This window comes from Mesoplodon mirus (genome assembly GCF_964341445.2).
Source record: "Mesoplodon mirus genome assembly, chromosome: 4".
Lineage (NCBI taxonomy): Eukaryota > Metazoa > Chordata > Mammalia > Artiodactyla > Ziphiidae > Mesoplodon > Mesoplodon mirus.
The window spans coordinates 55414830-55437064 of record NC_138979.1 but is presented as its reverse complement, the minus strand read 5'-3'; the positions used below and the strand labels follow the sequence as shown (position 1 = coordinate 55437064).

Genomic DNA, 22235 nt, shown 5'->3' with positions numbered 1-22235 from the left:
AAAGATAACGTTTACATGGTTTGTTTTTTTTATGTAGAAATACAATTGATTTTTGTATATTGACCTTGTATCCAAAGACCTTGCTAAATTACCTTACTATTCTTTTGGATTTTCTACATATAAATATGACATCTAGAAATAATGGTGGGTTTGTTTCTTTCTAATCCTTATACTTTTGTTTTATTTTTCCCTCTCTTTTTGCACAGGCAGTGTTGAACAGAAGAGATGATGGGGACATCTTTGTCTCATTTCCAATCTTGGGGGTATCTTTTAATATTTCACCATTAAGTGGGATGTTTGCTTTAAATGTTTTAGAGGTTTTCTTTGTTAGGTTAAGGAAATTCTCTTCTATTCTTAAGTTGCTAAAAATGGTTTGTTTATTGTTTCTTAAAATCATGACTGGATATTGATTTTATCAAGTGCTTTTTCTGCATCTATGGAGATAGCTAATTATACACTTTTTCATTTTTATTCTATTGATATTTATCTTTATTCCCATTGATTAATTTTGGAATGTTAATCCAGTCTCTCATTCCTGAAATAAACTCAACCTGGCAGTGTTGTATTTTTCTATCCATAATTATTTTTGATAAGATTTTTGCATTTATTTTCATGAAATATCAGCCTCTAATCTTCTTGTCAGGTTTGTTTTTTTTTTAACATTAAAAAAAATTTATTTATTTATTTATTTATTTTTTGGCTGCATTGGGTCTTCATTGCCGCACACAGGCTTTCTCTAGTTGCGGCGAGTGGGGGCTACTCTTTCCTGTGACGCACAGGCTTCTCATTGCGGTGGCTTCTCTTGTTGAGGAGCACGGGCTCTAGGCGGGTGGGCTCCGTAGTTGTGGCTTGCAGGCTCAGTAGTTGTGGTGCGTGGGCTTAGTTGCTCCGCAGCATGTGGGATCTTCCTGGACCAGGGCTTGAACCCGTGTCCCCTGCATTGGCAGGCGGATTCTTAACCACTGCACCACCAGGGAAGCCCCCAGGTTTGGTATTAAGGTGATGCTGAAATCAAAACAAGTTAGGATGTATTCCTTCTTTTCTGGAAGAGTTTGTGTAATTTGATATTTCTTTCTTAACCATTTGGGTGAAAACTTGATGAAATGCTTTAGAACTAGTGTTGCAGACCGTGTTTTGGGAAACAGTGGTCTAGACAGCAAAACTTAAATATGAAATAGTCAGTTGAATTCTCTTGTTTTATTCATTTCCTCCCTTAGGCAGCACGGGCCTTTCCCTTCCTGGTTCTGTGGGGCTCGGCTAAGTCACCACATAGGAGAGCAGTGAGCCATTTGAGACCTGAGCCTGGTCCTCAGGAATTTGCTCTCTCCCTGCCAGCAGGAGGCCTGCCCCAGCCCTGCTCAGCCATCTCCACATTCCTCTGACAGAATGAATGCCCTGGATGGTGTCCCCTTCAAGGTGCCCAAGGGCTTTGTGATAGGCACGGAGCCCCTCCCTGGGCCAGAGCTCAGTGTCCCAGACTGCAGGGAGCTTCTGCTGGGTTCTATGGTAAGTGTATCTCTCTGTCTGTCTTCTCATCCCTGGGTCTGTGGGTCTGATGCTGAGCCTCATGAGGTCCCTTGCTCCTTGATGTTAACTGGCAGCCAGTCCTGTTCTGGTATATTCTAGGAAGTTTGGAAATAACCCAAGAGGAAAAGATATTTCATGAAAAAGGCTAGTGTCCTGGTGTTGGGGGCTATTTAGTGGGTCTTATTTTAAGTTTAGAATGACTGGAAGTTTGCCTATATAGAGTGACTGAGAGTCATAGCAAGGATTCTCCAATTCCTCTGTTCTCTATCAGCCTGCTGCCAATTCTAAAATTCCACCATTAGAATCACTTCGTTGGGCTAAGACACTATCTCCAGAACCCTCCATTAAAATGCAGACAGTTACATGGGACACATCAGAAGGGATTACTATTCCACAGACCCAAAGCACATCTACCCTGGGGGCACCCTTGAGGCACCCCTTGCCCCACGGCTCACACACTGGGATATGCACCCAGTATATATGGTGGTATCACATACCCTCAGGATAAACATGATTATTTAACTTCCAAGTGAGTCAAATTTACTTGAAGATTTAGGAGGAAACCTATTGCATTTATATTATAACACAGATGTATCATGGGGTAGAAGGCAAAATTCACATGAATTTTTAAAAAATGAAAGAAAAGACTTGCAGAGAACTGTGGAGCTGGCGTTGGGTCTCTTGGGACTGAATCCTCAGGCTCTTCTGTGCTCAGTCAGCGCTGTCTGTGGGCTAACTTTGTAGGAAAGTTTGAGGATCTAGTTCAGCTCTCACTCACTTTGCATATGTGGACCTGAGACTCAGAGAAGGGAAATGATTTGTCCAAAGATAGTGGCAGTGGCAGGACTAAAACCCAGGTCCTGACTCTAGATCACTTCCTGCTGGCTAAGAGAAGGATTGGAACATGAGAGCCATCAGACAGGTAATGTTCAAGGGCAAAAAAAAGGTTGTGGGAAGTGAGGTGCAGAGAGCATAGTCCAGGAAGGAGAGGCCTGAGGAGGGTCAGGTAGAGAGGCATGAGTGGCCTGTGGGGACAGGAGCAGGAGACTTATCTGCAGACTCTGGAGTTGCACTTAAGCTCCTTAGGACCCAGAACAGAAATAAGCTTTGTAAAGCCCAGAGCACAGTGTCCAGTGGCCCATGCTCTGTGGGGCAGGAGCTCTTGCTCTCCCCAGGCAGCCTGGGCTGTGGGCCCTCTGGCAGTTGGGCCTGTATTGTTGGGAAGAGGAACTTGCTTTACTAAACTCCAGGGGAGGTAGACTATCACAACTTTTCCCTCTCTGCTGGGCTCAAGCCAAGCTGGGAAGAGGCTATTCTGAAGGTTACTTCTCCTCGAAGCAGAAATGTGTACCCTTCTGCCTAGTCTGTGTCTAGTGTCCTAGCTCATGTGCTGGCCCTGGCTCTGCCTCCTGTTCTCGGGTCGGCCTCTGTACTCCCTTGTGCCTGTTTCCCTTCCTGAGCCTCCATTTCTTTTACTGCTGTGGCAAATAATCAAATAGACTCCAAGTATGATTTACAGCCTCTCCTGGTCAGTCTTCCAAATGTACTGGGCTGTATTCCCAGTGTTTGGAACTTGAAACACATTTTCCCATAGCAACAATGTTATAGATAGTAGTTATATTACCAGATGAACCTGTAGTGGCCTAAAGAGAAAAAAAGAAAACATAGCTACCATTTATTGAGCACCTGCTATGCACCAGGCCCACGCTAGGTGCTCTTTATACGTTCACTCTTCTCTCATTTTTATGACCCGTTTAGCAGGTGGGTGTTCCTTCCCCATGGCACAGGAAACCAAAGTTTCCACCCAGGTGACCAACAGGGTCATGTGGCTTGTAAGTGACACAGCCAGGACTCCAATGTGATCAGACCCCAAAGCCTATGTCCGCTCCCTGTACCCTACTGCCTTCCCAAGGAGCCTCAACAAGTCTGTGTTTTGTTGTTTCATCATCGTTTCATCATCCCTTTAATCAGAGTTAATTTCCCTTTTGTCAATTAAAATTTTTAGACAGAAAATATATTCATACAGTTTGAAATGAAATACATATATATACATGTATATATAGGTATAGCACAAGGGTCAACAAACATTTTCTGTAAAGGACCAGATAGTAAAAACTGGCAATTACTTAACTCTGCTGTTGTAGGAAGAAAGGGCCATAGACATTACAGGAAGTAGTGGATGGGTATGGCTGTGTTCCAATAACACTTTATTTATAAAAACAAGGTTAGAGGTCAGTTTGGCTCCCAGGCAGTTTGCCTACCCTGAAAGAGTGAAAAGCCTTCCACTGACACCTTCCCATCTGTCCTGTCCCCACCTCTACTGGTGACCTCTGTTACTCATTTTTTAAAATGTATTATAGAGATTCTTATGTGTGTATATACAAGCAAATACAGCTATTTCCTCCTTTTTTACACCAAGGGTAGCATTTTATATACACTGTTCTTCTTGATTTTTTTCACTTAATATATTTTAAGACCTTCCACATCAATACATAGAAAGCTTCTTCACTTTGTTTTTCACTGTATTGCGTTAAATGAATACATCGTACTTTATTGAATGAATCCCCTCTTGATGGACACTTAGGTTCTTCCCAGTCTTTTGCCATTACAAACAATGCTGCAGGTAAAGACTATGCAGATGTCCTTTTTTTTTTTTTTTTTTTTTTTTTTTTCTTTTTTGCGGTATGTGGGCCTCTCACTGTTGTGGCCTCTCCCGTTGCGGAGCACAGGCTCCGGATGCGCAGGCCCAGCGGCCATGGCTCACGGGCCCAGCCGCTCCGCGGCATATGGGATCCTCCCAGACCGGGGCACGAACCCGTATCCCCTGCATCGGCAGGCGGACTCTCAACCACTGCGCCACCAGGGAAGCCCCCAGATGTCCTTTTGAATTGAAGTGTATTGCTATATTGCCCTCCATAAGGGTTATATTGATTTACATCCAACCAGCACTCTACAAGGGGCCTATACCTCAGCTCTACTCCCCAACAGAGAGCCATAAGATGTTGGATCTTTGCCCAGGGATAGGCAAATGGTATCTCAGTGTAGTTTTATTTTGCCTTTCTCTTATCCTTAGTGAGTTTGAGCAGCTTTTCATGTGTTTTAAGAGCCATCTGTATTTCCTTTTCTGTGGACTGTCCATATCTTTTGTCCATTTCCCTGTTGGGCTGTTGGTCTTTTTCTTATCTATTTCTAGGCACTCCTATATTAGTCTGTGTTATCAGAGCTGTTTTCCTTCCAGTTTGTCATTTGCCTTTGGCCCTGCTTATGGGGTATATTTGCCATGCAGATTTTCACATGTGCGTCTGTGTACTTTCATGGCTTCTCAATTTCAATTCAGAGAAATGTTTTCCCACTTGAGGTTATAGAGAATTTCTCTCCTGTTTTCTCCTAGTACTTTTATGGTTTCATTTCATACAATTGAATCTTCGATCCTTTTGGAATTCATCCTCGTGTATGATGTGAGGATGGATCCAACTTTATTTCCTTTCAGCTGACTAACACCATTTTTGACTAACACCATCTTCTTCCCATTGCTTGAGATGCCACCTTATTATTTACTAAGTCCCATAGATATTAATTTCTATTTCTGGACTTTCTGTTCTGTACCTTTAGTCTATCTGTGCCAGTGCCTTAGCTTTAATTATTGAGGTTTTATAATATATATTAACAGCTGGTAGGGCCAGTCCCCCTTATTTCTCTTTTTGTCCCCAGAGTTTTTCTGGCTATTCTTATTGGTTTGTTTTTCATATTGAAATTTAGAATCATCTTGCTTAGCTTCCACAAATCACAGTGCTGGTATTTTTTTTTTCACATCTTTATTGGAGTCTAAGTGCTTTACAATGTTGTGTTAGTTTCTATTGTACAACAAAGTGAATCAGCTATATGTATACATATATCCCCATATCCCCTCCCTCTTGAGTCTCCCTCCCACCCTCCCTATCCCATCCCTCTAGGTCATCACAAAGCATCAAGTTGATCTCCTTGTGCTATGGAGCAGCTCCCACTAGTCATCCATTTTACATTTGGTAGTGTATATATGTCCATGCCACTCTCTCACTTCATCCCAGCTTCCCCTTCTCCCCCTGTGCCCTCAAGTCCGTTCTCTACATCTGCATCTTTATTCCTGTCTTGCCACTAGGTTCATCAGTACCGCTTTTTAAAATTCCATATATATGCGTTACTATACAGTATTTGTTTTTCTCTCTCTGACTTACTTCACTCTGTATGACAGATTCTAGGTCCATCCACCTCACTACAAATAACCCAATTTCATTCCTTTTTATGGTGGAGTAATATACCATTGTATATATGTGCCGCATCTTCTTTATCCAGTCATCTGTAGATGAACATTTAGGTTGCTTCAATGTCCTGGCTATTGTAAATAGTGCTGCAATGAACGTCGTGCTACATGACTCTTTTTGTTTTTTTTTTTTTTTTTTCTTTTTTTGCGGTATGCGGGCCTCTCACTGTTGTGGCCTCCCCCGTTGCGGAGCACAGGCTCCGGATGCGCAGGCCCAGCGGCCATGGCTCACGGGCCCAGCCGCTCCGCGGCATATGGGATCCTCCCAGACCGGGGCACGAACCCGCATCCCCTGCATCGGCAGGCGGACTCTCAACCACTTGCGCCACCAGGGAGGCCCACATGACTCTTTTTGAATTATGGTTTTCTCAGGGTATATGCCCAGTAGTGGGATTGCTGGGTCATATTGTAGTTCTATTTTTAGTTTTTTTAAGGAACCACCATACTGTTCTCCATAGTGGCTGTATCAGTTTACATTCCCAACAACAGTGCAGGAGGGTTCCCTTTTCTCCACACCTCTCCAGCATTTATTGTTTGTAGATTTTTTTTTTTATAGTGTTTACTTTTACTTGTTGACAGTTTGCTTTATTTATTTATGGCTGTGTTGGGTCTTCGTTTTTTCTGTGCGAGGGCTTTCTCTCATTGTGGCAAGCGGGGGCCACTCTTCATCGCGGTGCGCGGGCCTCTCACTATCGCGGCCTCTCTTGTTGCGGAGCACAGGCTCCAGACGCGCAGGCTCAGTAATTGTGGCTCACAGGCCCAGTTGCTCCGCGGCATGTGGGATCTTCCCAGACCAGGGCTCGAACCCGTGTCCCCTGCATCGGCAGGCAGATTCTCAACCACTGCGCCACCAGGGAAGCCCCTGTTTGTAGATTTTTTGATGATGGCCATTCTGACTGGTGTGAGGTGATACCTCATTGTGGTTTTGATTTGCATTTCTCTAATGATTAGTGATGTTGAGCATCTTTTCATGAATTTGCTGGCCATCTGTATGTCTTCTTTGGAGAAATGCCTATTTAGGTCTCCCACCCATTTTTGGATTGGGTTGTTTGTTTTTTCAATATTGAGCTGCATGAGCTGCTTGTATATTTTAGAGATTAATCCTTTGTCAGTTGCTTCATTTGCAAATATTTTCTCCCATCCTGAGGGTTATCTTTTCATCTTGTTTATGGTTTCCTTTGCTGTGCAAAAGCTTTTAAGTTTCATTAGGTCCCATTTGTTTATCTTTGTTTTTATTTTAGTGTCTCTAGGAGGTGGGTCAAAAAGGATCTTGCTGTGATTTATGTCATAGAGTGTTCTGCCTATGTTTTCCTCTAAGAGTTTGATAATGTCTGGCCTTACATTTAGGTCTTTAATCCATTTTGAGTTTATATTTGTGTGTGGTGTTAGGGAGTGTTCTAATTTCATTCTTTTACACGTAGCTGTCCAGTTTTCCCAGCACCACTTATTGAAGAGGCTGTCTTTTCTCCATTGTATATTCTTGCCTCCTTTATCAAAGATAAGGTGACCATATGTGCGTGGGTTATCTCTGAACTTTCTATCCTGTTCCATTGATCTATATGTCTGTTTTTGTGCCAGTACCATACTGTCTTGATTACTATAGCTTTGTAGTATAGTGTGAAGTCAGGGAGCCTGATTCTTCCAGCTCCATTTTTCTTTCTTAAGATTGCTTTGGCTATTCGGGGTCTTTTGTGTTTCCATACTAATTGTAAAATTTCTTGTTCTAGTTCTGTCAAAAATGCCATTGGTAATTTGACAGGGATTGCATTGAACCTGTAGATTGCTTTGGGTAGTATAGTCATCTTCACAATACTGCTTCTTCCAATCCAGGAGTATGGTATGTCTCTCCATTTGTTTATGTTATTTTTGATTTCTTTTATCAGTGTTTTATAGTTTTCTGAGTACAAGTCTTTTGCCTCCTTAGGTAGGTTTATTCCTAGGTATTTTATTCTTTTTGTTGCAGTGGTAAATGGGAGTGTTTCCTTAATTTCTCTTTCATTGTTAGTGTATAGGAATGCCAGAGATTTCTGTGCATTAATTTTGTATCCTGCAGCCTTACCAAATTCATTGATTAGTTCTAGTAGTTTTTTGTTGGCATCTTTAGCGTTTTCTATGTATAGTATCATGTCATTGGCAAACACTGACAGTTTTACTTCTTCTTTTCAATTTGTATTCCTTTTATTTCTTTTTCTTCTCTGATTGCTATGGCTAGGACTTCCAATACTATGTTGAATAATAGTGGCGAGAGTGGACATCCTTGTCTTGTTTCTGATCTTAGAGGAAATGCTTTCAGTTTTTCACCATTGAGAATAATGTTTGCTGTGGGTTTGTCGTACATGGCCTTTATTATGTTGAGGTAGGTTCCCTGTATGCCCACTTTCTGGAGAGTTTTTATCATAAATTGGTGTTGAATTTTGTCAAAAGCTTTTTCTGCATCTATTGAGATGATCATATGGTTTTTCTTCTTCAGTTTGTTAATATGGTGTATCATATTGATTGATTTGCGTATATTGAATACTCCTTGCATCCCTGGGATAAATCCCACTTGATCATGGTGTATGATCCTTTTAATGTGTTGTTGGATTCTGTTTGCTAGTATTTTGTTGAGGATTTTTGCATCTATGTTCATCAGTGATATTGGTCTATAATTTTCTTCTTTTGTGATATCTTTGTCTGGTTTTGGTATTAGGGTGATGGTGGCCTTGTAGAATGAGTTTGGGAGTGTTCCTCCCTCCACAATTTTTTGGAAGAGTTTGAGAAGGATAGGTGTTAACTTTTCTCTAAATGTTTGATAGAATTTGCCTGTGGAGCCATCTGGTCCTGGACTTTTGTTTGTTGGAAGATTTTAAATTATAGTTTCAATTTGATTACCTGTGATTGGTCTGTTTATATTTTCTAATTCTTCCTGGTTCAATCTTGGAAGGTTGTACTTTTCCAAGGGTTTGTCCATTTCTTCCAGGTTGTCCATTTTATTGCATAGAGTTGCTTGTAGTAGTCTCTTAGGATCTTTTGTATTTCTGTGGTATCAGTTGTAATCTCTCCTTTTTCATTTCTAATTTTATTGATTTGAGTCCTCTCCCTCTTCTTCTTGATGAGTCTGGCTAAAGGTTTATCAATTTTGTTTATCTGATCTTTATGATTTCTTTCCTTCTACTAACTTTGGGTTTTGTTTGTTCTTCTTTTTCTAGTTGCTTTAAGTGTAAGGTTAGAATATTTGTTTGAGATTTTTCTTGTTTCTTGAGGTGAGCTTGAATTGCTGAGAGCTTCCCTCTTAGAACTGCGTTTGCTGCACCCCATAGGTTTTGGATCATCACGTTTTCATTGTCATTTGTTTCTAGGTATTTTTTTATTCCTTCTTTGATTTCTTTAGTGATCTCTTGGTTATTTAGCAGTGCACTGTTTAGCCTGCATGTATTTGTGTTTTTTACTGTTTTTTTCCTGTAATTGATTTCTAATCTCATAGTGTTGTTGTCAGAAAAGATGCTTGATATGATTTCAATTTTCTTAAATTTTCCAAGGCTTGATTTGTGACCCAAGATGTCATCTATTCTGGAGAACGTTCCGTGTGCACTTGAGAAGAAAGTGTATTCTTCCACTTTTGGGTGGAATGTCCTCAAAATATCAATGAAGTCTATCTGGTCTACTGTGTCATTTAAAGCTTATGTTTCCTTATTTATTTTCTGTCTGGATGATCTGTCTATTGTTGTAAGTGAGGTGTTAGAAGTCCCCCACTATTACTGTGTAACTGTCAATTTCTCCTTTTATGGCTGTTAGCATTTGCCTTATGTATTGAGGTGCTCCTATGTTGGGTGCATAAATATTTATAATTGTTATGTTTTCATCTTGGATTGATTCCTTGATCATTATGTAATGTCTTGCTTATCTCTTGTAACAGTCGTTATTTTTTTATTTTTTTAAAACTTTTATTTATTTTTATAAATTAAAAAAATTTATTTATTTGTTTTTGGCTACATTGTGTCTTTGTTGGTGCTCACGGGCTTTCTCTAACTACAGTGAGCTGGGGCTACTCTTCATTGTGGTGGCTTCTCTTGTTGCAGAGCACAGTCTCTAGGTGCGCAGGCTTCAGTAGTTGTGGCATGAGGGCTCAGTAGTGGTGGCTCACAGGCTCTAAAGTGCAGGCTCAATAGTTGTGGTGCATAGGCTTAGTTGCTCCATAGCATGTGGGATCTTCCCGGACCAGGGCTTAACCCCGTGTCCCCTGCCTTGGCAGGCGGATTCTTAACCACTGCGCCACCACAGGGAAGCCCCCAACAGTCTTTATTTTAAAGTCTATTTTACCTGATATGAGTATTGCTATTCCAGCATTCTTGTGATTTCCATTTGCATGGAATATCTTTTTTTTTCTTTTTTTAAAATAAATGTATTTATTTATTTATTTTTGGCTGCATTGGGTCTTCATTGCTGTGCGTGTTCTTTCTCTAGTTGCGGCGAGTGGGGGCTACTCTTCATTGTGGTGCACAGGCTTCTCATTGTGGTGGCTTCTCTTGTTGGGGAGCATGGGCTCTAGGCGTTCAGGCTTCAGTAGTTGTGGCACGCAGGCTCAGTAGTTGTGGCTTACAGGCTCTATAGCGCAGGCTCCGTAGCTGTGGTGCACAGGTTTAGTTGCTCTGCGGCATGTGGGATCTTCCCAGAGCAGGGCTTGAACCCATGTCTCCTTCATTGGCAGCGGAATCTTAACCACTGCACCACCAGGGAAGTCCCCAACAGTCTTTATTTTTTTCATTTTTATTTTTTGCGGTATGTGGACCTCTCACTGTTGTGGCCTCTCCTGTTGCGGAGCACAGGCTCTGGACGTGCAGGCTCAACAGCCATGGCTCACGGGCGCAGCCTCTCCGCGGCATGTGGGATCCTCCTGGACCAGGGCACGAACCCACGTCCCCTGCATCGGCAGGCAGACTCTCAACCACTGCGCCACCAGGGAAGCCCCAACAGTCTTTATTTTAAAGTCTATTTTATCTGATATGATCATTGGTATTCCAGCTTTCTTTTGATTTCCATTTGCATGGAATATCTTTTTCCATCCCCTCACTTTCAGTCTGTATGTGTCCTTAGGTCTGATGTGGGTTTCTTGTAGACAGAATATATAAGGGTCTTGTTTTTGTATCCATTCAGCTAGTCTGTGTCTTTTGGTTGGAGCATTTAATCCATTTACATTCAATGTGATTATCGATATTTATGTTCCTATTACCATTTTCTTAATTGATTTGGGTTTGTTTTTGTGGGTCTTTTTCTTCTCTTGTGTTTCTGACTTAGAGAAGTTCCTTTAACATTTGTTGTAAAGCTGGTTTGGTGGTGCTGAATTCTCATAGCTTTTGCTCGTGATTTCTCTGTCAAATCTGAATGAGCAGGCTTCCCTCGTGGTGCAGTGCGTAAGAACCTGCCTGCCAATGCAGGGGACATGGGTTCGATCCCTGGTCCAGGAAGATCCCACATGCCGTGGAGCAACTAAGCCCATGCACCACAACTATTGAGCCTGCGCTCTAGAGCCTGCGAGCCACAACTACTGAAGCCTACATGCCTGGAGCCCATGCTCCGCAACAAGAGAATCCACTGCAATGAGAAGCCTGTGCACTGCAACGAAGAGCAGCCCCTGCTCGCTGCAACTAGAGAAAGCCTGTGTGCAGCGATGAGGACCCAACACAGCCAAAAATAAATAAATAAAATAATTAAAAAAAAAAAAGACTCATTAGCCACCTTTCTTTAAAAAAAAAAATCTGGGGCCTCCCTGGTGGCGCAGTGGTTGAGAGTCCGCCTGCCGATGCAGGGGATACGGGTTCGTGCCCCGGTCTGGGAGGATCCCATATGCCGCGGAGCGGCTGGGCCCGTGAGCCATGGCCGCTGAGCCTGCGCATCCGGAGCCTGTGCTCCGCAACGGGAGAGGCCACAACAGTGAGAGGCCCGCATACTGCAAAAAAAAAAAAAAAAAAAAAATCTGAATGAGATCCTTGCTGGGTAGAGTAATCTTGGTTGTAGGTTTTCCCCTTTCATCACTTTAAATATGTCCTGCCCCTCCCTTCTGGCTTGCAGAGTTTCTGCTGAAAGATCAGCTGTTAACCTTATGGGGATTCCCTTGTATGTTATTTGTTGCTTTTAATATTTTTTCTTTGTACTTAATTTTTGATAGTTTGATTAATATGTGTCTCCGAGTGTTTCTCCTTGGATCTATCCTGTGTGGGACTTTCTGTGCTTGCTGGACTTGACCGACTATTTCCTTTCCCATGTTAGGGAAGTTTTCAACTATAATCTCTTCAAATATTTTTTCAGGCCCTTTCTTTTTCTCTTCTTCTGGGACCCCTATAATTTGAATATTAGTGCGTTTAATGTTGTCCCAGAGGTCTCTGAGACTGTCCTCAATTCTTTTCATTCTTTTTTCTTTATTCTGCTCCCCGGCAGTTATTTCCACCATTTTATCTTCCAGCTCACTTATCCATTCTTCTGCCTCAGCTATTCTGCTATTGATTCCTTCTAGAGTATTTTTAATTTCAGTTATTGTGTTATTCATCACTGTTTGTTTGCTCTTTAGTTCTTCTAGATCTTTGTTAAACATTCCTTGTATTTTCTCCATTCTGTTTCCAAGGTTTTGGATCATCTTTACTATCATTACTCTGAATTATTTTTCAGATAGGTTGCCAATTTCATCTTCATTTATTTGGTCTTGTAGGTTTTTACCTTGCTCCTTCATTGTAACATATTTTTTTGCCGTTTCTTTTCTTTTTTTCTTTTTCTTTTTGATGGATGGGGCTGTATTCCTGTCTTACTGGTTGTTCCGCTTGCGTCTTTGCATCCTTTTATTCCTTAAGTCCTGTTGACTGTCTCATTATCTCGCAGTCTCTTTCTCTCCATGACTGCCTCATCAGTTCTGAAGTTGTCTTTTTCACTCCTCTGTCCTTCACAACCCACTTATTTTGCTCCAATCTCTTTTTCTGTCCGTTTATTCTGCACACACTTACAAATATCCCCTTGGGGCCAGAACTGCCCTGGGCCTTGAGAATACAGAGAGAAATAAGATACACTCAGGGAGCCACACTTAGAACAGCTAAGTTATGTTCCTCTCTCCAACATAGGATCATTCAGGGGTGGGAGGGGGCAGTGCCTGTCTGCCTTTCTGCCTCCCATTTTCCCCACACACACCACTTCCCCCCACACACACCACTTCCCCCAGCCTTAACTGGCCATCATTGAGCACTGAAATTGCCTTTTGAGAATATTTATATTTTTTAATGGAGTTTTATATTTCCAGTTCTAAATTTTAATGGTAGGTACTGGGAATATTTTATTTTTGCCTCATTTACAAACTCTCAATTTAGATTATTTATGTGGGCTCCAGATTTATTTTTTAGGTGGCTTGATCTGTAGTGGAGAAAGCACTACAGTCAGATGGACAGAGGAATCCCAGCTCAACCACTCACCACTAATCTGACCACAAGCAAATTAAATTTTCTGAGCCTCATTTTGGTAATCTGGAAATAGGAATAACATTAGGACCTACTAAGTAGAGTTCAACAAAAATTAGCAATTTTTACATTTCCTGGGCCCCAAAGTAACCTCGGATGGCAGCGAATGGGATGGAGGCAAGTACCACTCTACAGAGAGGTTGGCAGGCCTGGGCCGGCCTCCAAGGCCAACTGCTCAGTGACAAATGATGCTGGGCTCAAGTGAAAGCTTCTTTGCTAAGAACAAGTTTTGTTGGAGAATTTTTTTAAGCCCCTGTTGTTCAATTATATACTGAATGGCAAAGGGACTTAGATATTTGTTTTCACTGTTTCAGTCTATTAATCTATTCCTCACTTTGTCCTTCCTGCACAGTTTGCCATTAAATTGTTATTGATATCCATCCACCCCAGTGCTAGCTAAAACCAAGGGTGAGGGTGGGCTGTGATGAATGCCTGGGGCTTAGAATCAGAAACTGCCCAGGCCTGGCGAGTCTGTGCCTGAATAGATTCCCCAGAGGCCAGAAGGTAGGGGTGTGCCCCCCGCCCTGGTTTGCCTGGCGGAGCCTCATGTGGCCGTCTTTCCGCAGCACGACTTCAGCCTGGAGAGAAGGGCACTCTTCTGGGTGGAGGCTGTAGTCCGGGGACCCTGCCTGGTCCAGTGCGATGCCTCGGGGGCAGCTTCAGCCCCTCCCGCCTGGCTCTTGCTGGTCAGCCCTGAGCAAGGGCTGGAGCCCATGCCTGCCACAGCTGAAGGTCCTGAGGCTAGACCGCAGGAGCATCCTGAGGAGGAAGAGGTGGAGGAGAAGGACCAGGATGAGGAAGAAACCTCTGCCATGGAGGAAGAGCCGGACCCCTGCAGCCCCCAGCCCAGCTCCTCGGCGAGTCCCAGCCTGGGCCAACACCGGTGCTCGCTGGACGTGCTGCGCGGCGTGAGGTCGGAGCTGGCAGGGGCGCGGCGGCGGCTCTCTGAGTGCAGGCTGGCCGCCCGCCCCCGCAGTCTCCTGCACCGCATCCGCCACCGAGCTCTGAGCCTCTGCCCTGGCCCCGCGTCACCCCTGGGCCCGGCACTCCCGCTCCCCAGCGCCCCCGCGACACCCCCGGGCCCCAAGCCATCGCTCCCCAGCACCCCTGCGCTGCCCCCGCGGCCCTCCACGGCTGGCGCCGTGCCCCCGCTGCGGAGCCACAGGCCCGCGGTTGCGGTAAGGAAACTGCCCCCTTGGCCGAGGCCACAGCTCAGCAGTGAGGCTCCCGCAGTCTGGGTCTCCAGCCTGGTTCGAAGCCTCGGTCCCCTCCTCTCCGTGCGCCTCCTCCCTACCTGCTCTCACCTGGCCCTATACAATGCAGTCCTTCCTGCGGCCCTTTGCCTAGAATATTCCCTGCTCAGAGGTCCCTAATCCCTGTTTCTCACTGTGCCTTCTTTGCTTCTGTTAGGGCGCATGTCATAATAATTGTAATTACCCAATATCTGTCTGTCTCTTCCAATGGAATATGATTCTTCTAGCGCAGCGACTGGATCGCATTTATGTTTGTTTCCACAGCACCCAGCAGCACACTTGGCCCGTAGGGGGTGCTCAGTGAATGTCTGTTGAATCAGTGAATGTGGCTCAGATCTAGGGCTTCCCACCCAGTAAGGCTTGCTGTAGGATGGGTAAGGGGAAGGCTCAATCAAGGAATATTCACTGTACAGTTACTTCCTTCAAGAGACTGGGTTGGAAGAGACCAGGTCAAACGCACAGGACAAGGAGAGTTGGGCAAGGAAGTGTGAGGCAAGGCAGCACTGTACAGTGGGAGGAATCAGGTATTGAGAGAGAGGTGAGGGTTGCTGCAGGATGGGAAGGCTTCAGGACAGGATGTGTACCAAGAACTGGGAGCAGATATGAACATATGGTGAAGCCAATGAAGCTTAAGCCTCAGGCCCCTCACTAGCTCCTTCCAAGGCCTTGTACATAGTTTTATATCCGTAACTGTTTCTTTTTTCTTTAAGTGGTCCAGATTGTGTAAGTATCAAACTCCACAAAACCTGGATCTGGAACAGATGCATTAGGTCAGGATTAGTAGCAGGAGTAGCAGTTAGGCACAGCTTTCTTCCCCTCAGCAGTTCCACAGTCAGGCCAGGAGATGCAACAGAATAAGGCCAAGGTGAAATTAAATCCAAAAGACAGATTCAAGGTCTGGCATTTCCCACTCACTGCTGTGTGAGCTTAGGCAAGTCACTGAACTGCTCTGAGCCATCTCTTCTCTACCTGTCAAGTGGGCAGCAACCCCTCACACAGTTACTTAGAGTGAACAGAGAAGAGGCTGTGTAAACTGCACAGGCCACGCCCACATCACAGACTAGCTGCTGATACCAGGATGGCTCTCCCCTGGTCCCAATTAAATTTAATTCTAGCAACAATCCTACAGCGGGGTTGGGGGGAGGTTGGGGCAGATGTTCTGAAGAGGAGGAAACTGAGGCAGAGAACAGGTAAGAATCTTTTTCAAGGTCACAAGAGTAGACTCAAATCCTAAGATTTGCATGTTTTTCACCTGGGGTAAAGAGCAGATCCTAGGATGAGGTCATGGCAGGAAAACCCCTGAGAAGATGAGGACGGGTGGGGAATTCACATGTCACATGCACTCTGCTCCTGAAGTCAGGGCAGCAGCTAGGCTTTTCTTGGGGAGGAGGGGACAGGGCGGTATGTTCGGGGTTAGCAGATGGGTGCTTCTTCATGGGGGATGGGTTAGGGGTGATGCCAGCCAAACCAATTGAAATGCCTTCAAGCCACCCTCCTTAGTCCAGGGTCTGTGTGGGTTTCCCCAACACCACAGCTGTACCCAGTTCCTACCCTACTCCATGCCCAGCCAAGCCCCAGCCAGCCAAACTCAAGAAGGAAGATCTGGCTGGGAAGATCACCCCTGCTTCCCCCTTACTAAGGTGTGGGGTAAAGAACCCTGGATTTGATTCTGAGTAGGGTTCAGGTCCCAAAAGTGTGTTGCTTACCGGGTCATTAACTTGTCTGAACCTTGACTTCAATATCTGTAAAATAGAATGAGCCTATCATATTTCTCTTTCAGGGTTGTTTTAAGCAGTAAGTATTATCATCTACTGGCAGTTTCTGTATGCCAGCCCTTTGCTAATCAGTTTTCTCACCTTGTCTTACTTAAGCCTTGTAATAACCCTGTGAGGTATCTGGTATGATTGCATCCATTTTACACATGAGTAAACTGAGTAAACAGTGGAGAGCTGGGATTTGAATCCAGGTCTGCAGGACTCCAAGCTCCTCACAATATTAGCCCCTACACTCTGTAGAGAGGGTGGTACATAAAGGCATCTTTAAAAATGTCCTGCCTAGCCAGGTGTCACCTCCATGGTAACTGACACATCCACTTGTCTGTGTTTCAGTCCCTCAGCCCGCATACCTGCCTGCCACCTCCTGGGCAGGTGCCCCAGCCTCTCGCCACCCACAGATTGCACCCTGATTCTGCTGACTTGCTGTCTGCCCTGAGCCAGGAGGAGCAAGACCTCATCGGGCCAGTGGTCGCCCTGGGGTATCCCTTGCACAGGGCCATCATGGCTCTACAGAAGACTGGGCGGCAGAGCCTGAGCCAGGTGAGTGGAGGACCCAGAACTGGGGGGGCTGTGGAGCTGGAGCCCAGTGAGTGGCCACGTTCTTTTTATCTTCAACTTGAAGACATTTTATGTTTTTCTCTAGAGGCAGAATTTCAGCTTAGAATCAATTATTGGGGGCTGTGAGCAAGTTTCTAGACCCTAATGCTACCACCTCCATAGGCGTTTATCAGGAATCCCCATATCTACTTGGGGAGTCTCAGTATTCTACTCCTGTCCCAGTCTCTGCCCCAGATACAGAAGACTGGAGCTTTGGGCAGCCACGAATCTCTCCAGAGCTGCCCAATAACACTTTCTGCAGTAGGAGAGATGTTTTATTCCTGTGTTGTCCAATACAGTAGCCACTAGCTATATGTGGTTACTTGAAATGTGGCTAGTGTGACTGAGAATTTTAATTAATTGTAATGAATTAAAATATAAAGGTAAATAGCCACATGTGGCTACTGGCCACCATATTGAATGGCACAACTCTAACCACTTCCCTCAACAGTTTATCCGTACCCATATCCATGTCTCTCTCTTTCCATCTACCCATCCATCAATCTAGTCATCAGTATTTGCTGGGCACTTCTTGGGTGTTTAGATGCAGCTAGGAGCTATGGGGAAAACCAATATTGTAGGTTGGGTTCCCCAGGAAGCAGGCTCCAATGGAGTTTGGCATACAGGATATTTATTAAGGAGACCCTTGGGAACAACTTCTGGGTAAGGGAAATGACAGAAGCAAGGATGGGTAGAGGGAGAGGTTGAGCTTTGTAGACCCAGTGACAGCCAACGCCACAGCTCAGAAGCATAAATGGCCCTTCAGAGTTGTCCTAATTGGGGATGAGATAGTCAGGCCTTCATACTTCTGATTCAGTCAGTCACCAATGTGGGAAGAGGGTGACTTGAGAGAAGTGATTCTCTGCAGCTAAGGCAGTTCCTGAAGGGACAGATAGTTTCTGTGTGAGAACCTTCCAGGGCAGCACCTTAGGCTGATCTGAGATTTCAGAAGTTGCCTCCACCTTCGGCTGCCACTGAAAAGCCAGGACCTTGGCCAAGAAGCTGTCCAGGAGGGCTGTGAGGGGCCAAGTCCATGGTAGGGACTCTGACATGCCCCTTCAGTCCCTCCAGACCCTGTGACAAGGCTGAGGTCTCGGACCATCACTGTGGGGGTCTGAAGACTAGCTGGAGGCAGCACAGGGCACTGGCCTCCCTGTGGGTGGGCTGGGAGAATCTCACTGCATCAGGAACGTTGTGTTTCCAGACATAGACTGACCACCTGCCTGGTGAGTCTTCTCCCAGTGAGCAGTCAGGGGCCAGGCACTAAGCGGTGGGCCTGAAGGGCCATTGGATGACTTCATCTATCCTCTCCCACCAAGTTAGTATTCTCTCTGTTCTGTGAAGCTCCACCATTAACTGAGCATCTCCTTTGGGTTCACAGCCCTTCTCCCTTTGAAAGACAAACACTACAGTAAATCCTTTTGAAAAGAGATGAACGACAGATGTCCAGGAGGGAGGGCATCAGGTAATAGAGACAGGGCACTTGGAGGAACCAAGGAGAGAGGAAGAGATACAAAAGATAAGCTTTGTCCATCACTCCTTCCTTCCTTCCACAAGGATCGATGTGTCCACTGACTGCCTGCAGGACAGGTGTGGGTGGCATGTGTGAGGGTCCATAGGCCGGGCCCAGACTTGCCATGGGACTCTAGGCACATCAGGTCCCCTCTTTGAGCCTCACTTTCCCCATTCACAGAGTGGAGGGGAATATGTGTTTATAATCAATAACTGCTGGAGGTCCCATCCTGGAGTCTGATGGTGACATCCTCACCTATTGTGGGGCCTGAGATAGGCCTGGTAACTGACCAAGCAGGAGAATCCTTACAAATGCAGATTCTCAGGACCTACTCTGCAGAGTCCCAATCAGTGGATCTGGAGTGGGCCCAGGGCCCTATCATTTTAAAAGATCTGCAGATAGTTCTGATATGCATGGTTCTGATATGCAGCCTGGCTTGGGTCTATTAGTGTGGACTGAGTCAGAGATTCTCAACCTTGGCTGCACACAAGAATCACCTGGAGAGCTGTAAAAGTCCCAGTGCCCAGGCTGTCCCCCAGACCAGTCATACCAGGGCCTCTGGAGGTGAGCATCAGCAGTTTATGGGTAGTGATACTGAGGCACCAGTAGTTTTAAGGCTCCCAGGTAGCTACAGTCAGCACCAAGGCTGAGAACCTTTGCTGTCGATGAACCAAGAGGTGAAGGGAGCATCTCCCATCTGCCCTGCCCCTGTTTTCACCTTCGGAAACCCTGTCTACTTTCAAGCCAGCTCAAAGCCCCTCCTCTAGCAGCTGGCCCCCCGATGCACAAGGCACTGGCCAAGAGGTCAGGTGATCTGAGCCCTAGTCCTGGGACCTGGGGCAAGCTTCCCGCCCTGCCTAGACTTCAGTTTCCTCAACTGTGCAAGGAGAGCTTGGTTGGGTGGTTTTCAAAATGTGCCCAGAGCAGGGTCCCTAAGGTGGGGGCACTGGACTCTGGGTTCCCTCTACCTCCTGCCCACAGTTCTCCCAGAGCAGCTTCAACCTTACCCTGTTACTGTTGAAGCCCCCTGGTGCTTGGACAGTTCAGAAGCTAAACCAGTTTGAAAACCATTAGTCTATTATGATCTGTGTTTTCTGCCCAGTTCTGAAGGTCTGCAGAAACCTGACCTGTTTCTCCTCCACTTATACCCATAATTCTGATCATCTGGAGCCTTCATTTGGCAGACTCCCTGTAACTCCTGCTTTGATCTGCCCGGCACTCATGTTTTCCTGTATCTGGTTTATAGCCCCCACTGAGCTGTAAGCTCCCGGAAGGTAGTTCTTAATTCATTTTATAAACACAGCATACATTTATTGAGCTCCTTCTGCCTGCCTGCCATGCTGGGTTCTAGGAACACAGTGGTGAACAAGACTGACACAACTCTTCCCTCGTGGAACAAGAAGTTAGTGGATGAGAAAGACAGTAGAGCAATTACAAAGCTGTATGTGAGGGGAAGCATGGGGTGCTGTGGGAGCACCTGGTGGAGATGGGGGGTGGGGAGAAGCTCCCCAGGGAAGAGGAGTGAGGCTGGCCTTGGCCTTGGAACTGGATGTGCAGGAGTCTGGGGGTGCTGAGGGAGCAGCTGGGCTGCTGACAGAGGTAAGCTGGCCACTGAACCTGGGTTGGGAGGCAGCATTTTATCCTGAGGGCAAAAGTAGCCCCTGATGACTAAGCAGGGAGTGACTAGAAGAGGTGTTCCGCCCTGTGGGTCCTCCACTGTTCCCTCCCCTTTCCAGAGCTGGTGCAGGACTGTTGCAGAGAGTGGGGCCCACGGGGTCCTGGATGGCAAAGATGTTATGTGTCTGGCGGTGGGTGGGGTGCACAGCTGTGGGTGGGAGAGGAGGTTATCTTCTCACAGGTGGGTGCTCACCAGGGAGGGTAAGCATCCTGGGTGGGTGGTGGGTAGATACCCGTGTTTGAACCCTGGCCCATTCCCCACTTAGGTTCTGGGAACACCTTAGCCCACCCTGAGAGCCCTCTTCCTGGATTCCAGCCCCCAGCTTGGGACAGTTGGTGAGGCTTTGCTGTCCACCTGTCCCCAGGGGAGGCCTCTGACCCTCTTCTGTTGGCTCATGGGTCTCTGGGGCCACGTTGTGTGTGGCAGGTTGCCTAGTCAGCCTGGCCCTGAGCTCAGCCTTAACAAGGCCCTTGGGTGCCTCCTCCACCCCATCTGCTGTCCCTGTCACTCCTCTTAAACTCCTTCCCTCTGTGCCCCTTTCCTGCCCAGTTTCTCAGCTACCTTAGTGCCTGTGACCGGCTATTGCGACAGGGCTACGAGGAAGGCCTGGTGGATGAGGCCATGGAGATGTTCCAGTTCTCCGAGAGCCAGGTCAGCAGGGCCTCCAGCCTGGGCCCCCGGGGAGGGGAGGTGTGGGGTGCACACATGAGCCTGGTGTGCTGGGGAGGACCAGTGCCAGAGCCGGCCTGGGGGCCACAGGAGACAGCCTGCTTGCTCAGCCCTGGGGAGAATGAGGCAGCCCAGGGAGGTGGGGCATGGGGAAGGCAAGAGGACCCAAGGGGAAGGGGAAGGGCGAAGGGAAGGGGAAGGGGGAAGGCAGGAGGGAGGGCTTTAGTGTTATTTAACTGAATCAACACAACAAACATTGACTTACTCATTGTCAGACACCCAGACAGGAGCCAGATAGGTAGCAGAAAGGTGCTTGAACTCTGTGCTCGGGGAGTGTGCCGCCTACCTGGAAACCCAGAATGCATGCGCCTGTGGTCCCAGTAGGAGGACATTCTAAGTGCCTGATGAATGTGACCTGTCCACAACTGGCAGTTGCCCCAGGCCGAGCAGTCTTCACAGAGGCTGAGGGAGGGATGCAGGGGTGGGAGAGATGCCGAGGATGAGGAGCGGAGAGGGACAGGGAAGTTTCAAGCACCGGGGCCTGAGGAGGAAGGAAGGCAGAGGCTGTGCTGTGTGAGACCTTGGCAGGGTTTGGGGCCTGGACAGAGACCCTGCTCTGTGCATCCTCTGGGCACCAGTATGCAGCCTTCCTCTTCCTGCCCCAGCGCAGCACCCGAGCACAGGGAGTCAGGAGTGAGCCAGAGTGGGGAAGGAAAGCCGCACAGAGAGAGCTGGCAGCCTGGCTGGGCTCCCCTTCCTTGGCACAGGAAGGGAGGCTTGAGCCCATGTCACTGAGGTACAGGAAAACCACAGGTGCTGCCCAGGATCAGGCTCACCTGGCCTGTGGGGGTCACAGCTTTCTGGGGGTATGTACAGTGGGCACCTGGGAGGGGGCTCCCCAGGGCAGAGGCCCAGCCTCACAGAGTCCCCCACGCCCTCTCTGCCTCCTGTTCCTCAGGCAGGGGAGTTCCTGCGCCTCTCGGAGCAGTTCAGCGACATGGGCTTCCAGCAGGACCGGATCAAGGAGGTGCTGCTGGTCCACGGCAACCACCGTGAGCAAGCCTTGGAGGAGCTGGTAGCCTGCGCCCAGTGACCCTGGACGCACCTTGCAGTGCCCACGCATCCCTGGCAGTCCATCCTGACTGTATTATAAAGACCACATAAGAATAACAAATTGATGCATACTCGTTGTAAAAATGCAAATGATGCCAAGCGTGGGAATAAATACTGTAAAGGAGGCAAAACTTTACCCATCTTAGGATTTCAACTGGGGCTCTTTAACAAAAAGAGATTAACAAGAGAAAAATAAAAGTTTATTAATGCATGCGGCACACATCATGCCTGAGAAACTTCAATGAAAAGTAACTCAAAATAGCAGTTTAGAACTCTGGCTTATATAGCATCTTCAACAAAGAACAATAAATTTGTAGAGAAATGACAGGACAAAG

At 46.5% G+C, this 22235-nt stretch overlaps 1 protein-coding gene across 1 annotated transcript; it reads left to right on the top strand.

Moving 5' to 3' along the window:
• Positions 1-1078: 1078 nt before the first annotated feature.
• UBAP1L (ubiquitin associated protein 1 like) lies at positions 1079-22081 on the top strand. The gene is made up of 5 exons (XM_082618998.1): positions 1079-1506; positions 13869-14480; positions 16664-16870; positions 20668-20769; positions 21746-22081. Exons 1-5 carry the CDS (start codon positions 1387-1389, stop codon positions 21878-21880), a joined length of 1176 nt encoding a protein of 391 aa, XP_082475124.1. The 5' UTR covers positions 1079-1386; the 3' UTR covers positions 21881-22081.
• The last annotated feature ends 154 nt before the right edge of the window (positions 22082-22235 follow it).